At 39.2% G+C, this 6,897-nt stretch overlaps 1 protein-coding gene and 1 pseudogene across 4 annotated transcripts in view; one reads left to right on the top strand and one right to left on the bottom strand.

Moving 5' to 3' along the window:
* The window catches only part of LOC104995826, a 4,972-nt pseudogene extending 2,910 nt beyond the window's left edge, over window positions 1-2,062 (top strand).
* Window positions 1-6,897, bottom strand: part of OSBPL9 (oxysterol binding protein-like 9) — a 164,788-nt gene that overhangs the window by 131,925 nt on the left and 25,966 nt on the right. For all 4 annotated transcript variants that reach the window (XM_010849699.1, XM_010849714.1, XM_010849722.1 and 1 more), the window contains exon 2: window positions 4,790-4,840. In XM_010849699.1, coding sequence (XP_010848001.1) covers window positions 4,790-4,840 — 51 coding nt within the window. The remainder of the gene's footprint in view (window positions 1-4,789; window positions 4,841-6,897) is intronic.

The raw sequence follows: 6,897 nt of genomic DNA, 5'->3' as shown, positions 1-6,897 counted from the left end.
TGCTTTGCAGAGTGAAGAGGCCATCACGACTGTGTACACTGACCAGACCACAGTGCTAGTCAGTGCAAGGTAAGATGGGGCCATGCACCTGTGGGACATGTTGACTGGCAGCCAGGTCAGCCACACGTTCACTCACCGTGGAGATGTCACCTCCCTCCCCTACACCACCCCCTGCGCCACCAGCCGTGGTCTAGATGACCTCATCAGGATCTGGGACTGCAGCACAGGCATCAAGCTCTACTCCACTCAGCAAGACCTGGGTTGTGGTGCAAGCTTGAGTGTCATTTCAGACAACCTGCTGGTGACCAGCGGCCAGGCTGTGCTTGCTTTACGGATAGATCTAAACCATGGGGACCTGTTATACAGTCAGTCTACCTGGGGAAGAAGACTGAGGCCCAGCTGGCCTGCCAGATCCTGTTGCTGAACAACACTACCATTGCTTACAACTCTGGCAGCGAGCTTAGCCGAGTGTACGTGCTCTCTGTGCTGGAGAAGCTGGACTGAGGGTGGGCCTCCCTGCCCATCTGCCTGGGTGCTCTGTGGGGCAGTGCACTGGCCTGGGGAGAAGACCTGGCCTGTCTTTGGGAAGCTGCCTGTGAACTGTCCTGTCCTGCCTCATGATTGTACTATTAAACTTAAAAAAAAAAAAAAAGGATGAGCTTACCAGATAAGGGCACAGAATACTCCTGACATAGAAAAATATATGATACCAGGTTGAAGAAACAAAGTGTGGTGTGGTTAGAACATAGGATAGGATGGATGAATAGGCAGGAAGAGATCCGTGAGAGCTTGTCACGTTCCTCTGAATCTCGATGATAGGTGCATCATCACCACTACCACTACCATCATCATTCACAGCAGTTATCACTGCATGTGTATGATGTGCCAAACTCTGTACATACGTAAGTGCTAAACCTCACAATCTTACAAGTTAGATGTTATCTTCATAGAAGTTAAGAAATTTTCTCAAAGGCACAGAGTCAGTAAGGGGTGTAGCTAAATGATATTCAGCTCCAGGTCTCTCTGATTCTACCACACCAGTGGTCCCAAACTTGGCTGTACAAAACAATCACCTGGAGAAACTGTTTAAAAATAAAAGGTTCCAGACCCAGTTCTAAAACAGTATATCACTAGAGTGGAACTTGGAAATCTATATTGCAAACAAACTCTCCAGATGTTTCCTAAATAGAAAGCCAAATGGTAGTTCAGCTTCTTGAAAATAACACAAAGCCTATTAAAACACACATACACACCAGCACACACACACACACACACACACACACAACTAATTAAAAGCCTAATTAAGTGAGTAATCCTCACAAAATTCTGCAAGGATATTATAATCCCCACTTAAAAGAAGAGAAAACCTAAGGTCTGGAGAATTACCGATTGCTTCCCTCTTCCAGTCAACAAAGCAAAGAGCAAAAATAAGATTCAGACACAGGTACAGCAAGCTCTTCTCGGTCATGCTGTGTGGTAGAATTCTAAAATACCACCCCGCCCAATGACCCCGTCCCTGTTTTCTCTCTTCCCTTTTGAATGTGAGTGGAAACTGCAAATATGATGAGAAGTTACTGTAGGGATTATGTTATAGGAAGAGTAATCACTGAAGTGATTACATGGCAAAAGGGAGATTATCTGGTGGGTATAACCTATTCTAATAATATAAGACTTTTTAAAAGCAGAGTGTTTTCTGCAGCTGGTAACAGAAAGGAGAAGTCAGAGAGGCTTAAAGCACTAAAAGAATTCCATGCACCATGCTGACTTGAAGATGGAGGGGCCACAGGACAAGGAGTATGCATAGCCTCTAGAAGTTAAGCACAGATCTCAAGCTGACAGCCGGCAAGAAAATGAGGACCTTGGTCCTTTAATCACAAAGAAATGAATTCTTCCAACAACCTGAATGAACCTGGAAGCAGACTCTCCCCTTGTAGTCCCTCAGAGCCTCCAGATGAGAGCCCGGCTTGGCTAACATGATTTCAACAAGGAGAGAACCTTTCCAAGGTGTTTGATCTATAGAACTGTAGATTAAAAAACTGTAGATTAAAAAAATGTTTTTTTTTAATTGTGGTAAAGTACACATAACATAAAATTTACCATTTTTAAGAACATTTACATTGTTGTACAACCATCCTAACCATCCATTTCCAGAACTTTTTCATCTTCTCAAACTGGAACTCTGTATCCATTAAACAAGAAATCTCTAATCCTCCTAGCTTCAACCCCTGGAAGCCACCATTCTATTTTCTGTTTCCATGAATTTGACAACTCTAGGTACCTCATATAAGTAGAATCAAACAGTATTTGTCATTTTGTGACTGACTTAATTCATGTAGCAAATGCCCTTAAAGTTCATCCATGTTGTAGCATGTGTCAGAATTTCCTTTCTTTTTAAGACACTATTGCACTGTTATGGATATTTCACATTTGTTTAGCCATTCATCCATCAAATGGACACTAGGGCTGCTTCCATGTCTAGACTATTGTGAGTAACAATAGTTGTTCACAATAGGTGCTGCTGCTTTTGCAAACAGCACCTATGTATACAAATATCCACTCAAGGCTGTGCTTTCAATTCTTTTGGGTATATACAGACATTTATATATATTTATATATATATATATGAGTGTTGTTTTAAGTCCATTATTATGAACATTGAGTAAGTAAAAGGAAATAATCAAGCATTTATTTATCCTATTTGAATTGTAGCACTGGGAAACCAAATAACTGATGAAGTGTTTCCTTATATGATTATTTCTGATAAAAACTTAAACAAAATGATAAAATATAATTTTGCAAATGGATCTAGGTACTGCATCAACAGTTGGTAATATTTGGGAGTTCCCTGGTGGTCCAGTGGTTAGGACTCAGCAACTTTCAGTGTCGTGACCCAAATTTTATCCCTGGTTAGGAAATTGACATCCTGCAGCCAAAAACAAAGTTGCTAATACCAATGAAGAGCGAAAACCAGACACTGCCTCCTAATAAAAGAACACAACACAGCCTAAAGTCTTGCCAAAGGGATCAAACCTAAGTCTGACTCAGTCTCTGGATCAGCTGCCAATATGTAGGAAAAGCAGAGACAGGAACATGCTGAACTGCACCAGTACACAATCCATAAAACCTACACTACGGAAAACTCCTACAGGTCAAAGGGTCTGGAGTCTTCAACAGATAAATTGCAAACAAAAGATATCAAATTTTTTAAATGGGCAAGATAAAATGTAGAATTTAGGAAGGCAAATCTAAGAAGTGGTTCCTATAAAACAGAGTGGTTACTTTAGGAGACAGGGAGGCAGATTCAATTTGAATGGGACACACAGACAGGCTTCCACAGTAACTGGGCCAAATCCTACTTCTTAACCTACAAGGTAGTCACGAGGTTTAATAAATAATTAAGCTATATTTAAAAGAAAAAAAATGTGCATTAAATGTAACAATCCAGATTGAATTCAACTGAAGAGCTGTCTCACTACAGCTCTGCCAAAGTCTCACTACTGACTGAGTCTATCTCAAGCCAAGAAAGCAGTTAATACCAGACTGAGCGGTGACTGAGGTCAATAACAAGTGCTTAGAAAAGCAATTAAACCAAGAAGGCAAAAGCAAAAACCAAAGGAAAGGGGGAAAATAGCCAAGAGCACAATAAGCTGAATTTTCAAAAATCTTTATGCTGTCATATATACACCATCTGTTCAAAACAAGCCTGTCTCATTCCATCCTGCAAATTCACCATACTTAACTCCTATCTCAGTGTCAAAATTTTTCCATTAGAATTTGATTTCTTTCTCAGAGTTATCTCCCATTTCTACCAATAACCTACTGCTAATAAAGGCAATCATATATTTATGATATACATTTACATCTTCAAAAGGGTACAGAAAAAAAGATGGCAGAAAGAAAGCAACAGGAATCCAAAAGAAGAAAATGCCACTAGAAGCTCATTTACCTATTAATACTTACGACAGAGGCCCTTCTTTAGATACAGTTGAGTACTAGAAACTATATCCTCAACCCTGCATTCCTCCTTGTCTTTAGCTATTCAGACAATGGCGGAAACTGAACAGGAAATAAAAAACAGTTTGAAGCTATAGGCCTGTACTGTCCAATAGGTAGCCCTGAGTCACATGAGGCTATAGGGCACCTGAAATGCAGCTGATCTGAACCACGATGTGCCATAAGTACAAAAGACATAGTGGATTCCAAAGACGTAGTATGAAAAAAAGGAATGTAAAGTATCGCAATAATTTTTTTATTGATTGCATGTTCAAATAATATTCTGGATATACTGGCATAAACAAAATATATCATTAAAATTAATTTCACCTGCTTTTTCAATGTGACACAACAAAAATTTTAAATTATATATGTTGCTCGCATTATATTTCTAAGGGACATAACTGCTGCAACATCCATTATTAAATAGTGTTGAACAGAAAGAATTAAGCAGCTGAAAGTGGGGATTTCTCAGAGTTTTTTCCTACTGCTTACTCTATTGCCAACACTACAACTTATTTAATTTCCAGCCCCTGTCCCTGGATGCAAAACAGATTTAAAAAATCAGTAGGCGCATCAAGTCATGGATACAACATTAAATTAATGGGCCAAAAGAACTGAACTCTAGCTCTGGTTCTGGAGTTACCCTGGAGAAGTCGTTTTTCCTCTGAGCCTTAAACTTGTCTGCCCCACCAATTAAGTAAGGGAGCTAAACTAAATTTAGATTCCCATGAATCTGTCAAAATAGTTTTCTTTCTGTCAAAATTGGTTTTCATAAAAATGAATAAATACTCACTCTGAGTCTAACACATCCTCTGCGAGAGCCTCTCATCATTTTGTCCTTGGACTAAAAGAAAAACAAAAACATTAAATGAATAAAAGATAAACAGACTTTTTAGAATCATCTAGGGGTAAAGAGATACATTTTATAGTAATATTCCTCCCTTTTCCCCATCCCTGTCCCACTCTACCCAGCCATCACTTAAAGACAGGAATTAGCAAATTTAAAATGTTTTGTGCTGTGCCTGGTCACTCAGTCATGTCCGACTCTGCAACCCCATGCACTGTAGCCAACCAGGTTCCTCTGTCCACGTTCCTCCAGGCAAGAATACTGGAGTGGGCTGCCATGCCCTCCTCCAGAGGATCTTCCCAACCCAGGGATCAAACCCAGGTCTCCCGCACTGCAGGCAGATTCTGAGACACCAGGAAGTAGTTTATACAAATAAAGCTAATCACAGAATTTTATGTGTACCTTAAACATGGCATATATTACACTATATTTTCATTTTTCCTTCATATCCTTTAACTTTCAACTAAAATATGTTTCTCACATTTCAGTGAGTTTGAGAGTCACCTGAATCTGTGGGTTTAAGAATCATTCCCAGATGATTCTGACTCAAGCAAACAGAGGACACATCTTGAGAAAAACTGCTTTAACTTTGTCTCTGCAACTCCCTAGATGGGTCACGTTTTTTTTTTTTTTTTGCCTCTGAGATTTCTCATCCAATGTTTCTCAGTTTAGAATATCCTTGACTCTGATTTTCTGCCTTGGATTATCACTCATCAAGTGCCCTACCTCTAATTAGAATTCCCACCCCTGGACTCCTAGAGTCTCTTGTATGTTTCCCGACCCTGGCACCTTGTGCTATAGTGGCTGGTTACTTGTTTGACTCACCCACAAGGCTGCAAATTCCTTAGGGGGTAGAAACTGTATCTGACTTATGCTTCAGAACAGTGTCTGGCACAGAGTAGGTGCTCAAAAAATATTTACTGATAAAACATTTTTATCCTTTGTTTCTGATGCTAGATTGAGCTAAGCAAAGACTGTGTTCTGAACAATAAGCCCCATGTTGACATTCACTAAATATTCCTAGAATTAACTTAGTCATGTGTAAAAAATAAAGTAAAACCTCAAACAACTAAAGCTTTAAAAATATTTAATACCTCAACAACTGGCATTTTTTCCACTATGTGACAAAGAAGTAAAACAAGTCAATATCATGGAGTTATGTTTTTGAAGAAAACTGTCCCACTTTAAACCACAGATGCCCTACATCCATTGTACTGAGCCACAGGCAAACTTCCAGCCATAAGATAACTATACCTTGAGGATTTCATGTACAGCATAATGACTATAGTCAATAATACATATTGAATATTTGAAAATGGCTAAATGAGTAGCTCTTAAAATTTCTCACTACAAAACAAAAGGTAGCTGTAAGAGGTGATAGTGGTTGTGTTGTTCAATCTTATTGTAGTAATCACTTCACAATATATATGTATACCAAATCATCACATTGTACACCTTAAATAATGTTACATGTCAATTATACCTCAATAAAGCTGAAAAAGTAAATTTAATCATTTCTCAGAGAGATTTGCCTGCCTACACACAAAGATCTGCCTTATCCTTCTCACTGCAACATGCTGTTAACACATCTGTGCCATTGCTTTCACTGACTGTAAGCTTATCAGTGTAACAACATTACAATAAATCAAAGCAAACTTTCTTCAAAACTAAAAAAAATGAAACAAAAAAGCACAGTAGTGAGCTATAGAAATTCATGTTCAGAAATTACTGAAATACTGTAGAGAGTCTTCTTGCAAGTATAACCATGATTCATACATTTTATTAAAAATTCTCAACATTAAACAGTGTTAAAAATGACCCTGTATACGAGACAGCAAAAGAGACACTGATGTACAGAACAGCCTTATGGACTCTGTGGGAGAGGGAGAGGGTGGGAAGATTTGGGAGAATGGCATTGAAACATGTATAATATCATGTATGAACGAGTCACCAGTCCAGTTCAATGCACGATATTGGATGCTTGGGGCTGGTGTACTGGGACGACCCAGAGGGATGGTATGGGGAGGGAGGAGGGAGGAGGGTTCAGGATGGGG

Source organism: Bison bison, unplaced genomic scaffold (assembly GCF_000754665.1).
Source record: "Bison bison bison isolate TAMUID 2011002044 unplaced genomic scaffold, Bison_UMD1.0 scf7180017851016, whole genome shotgun sequence".
NCBI lineage: Eukaryota > Metazoa > Chordata > Mammalia > Artiodactyla > Bovidae > Bison > Bison bison.
Note: the sequence above shows the minus strand (reverse complement) of the source record. Positions and strands in the feature narration are given on the sequence as shown.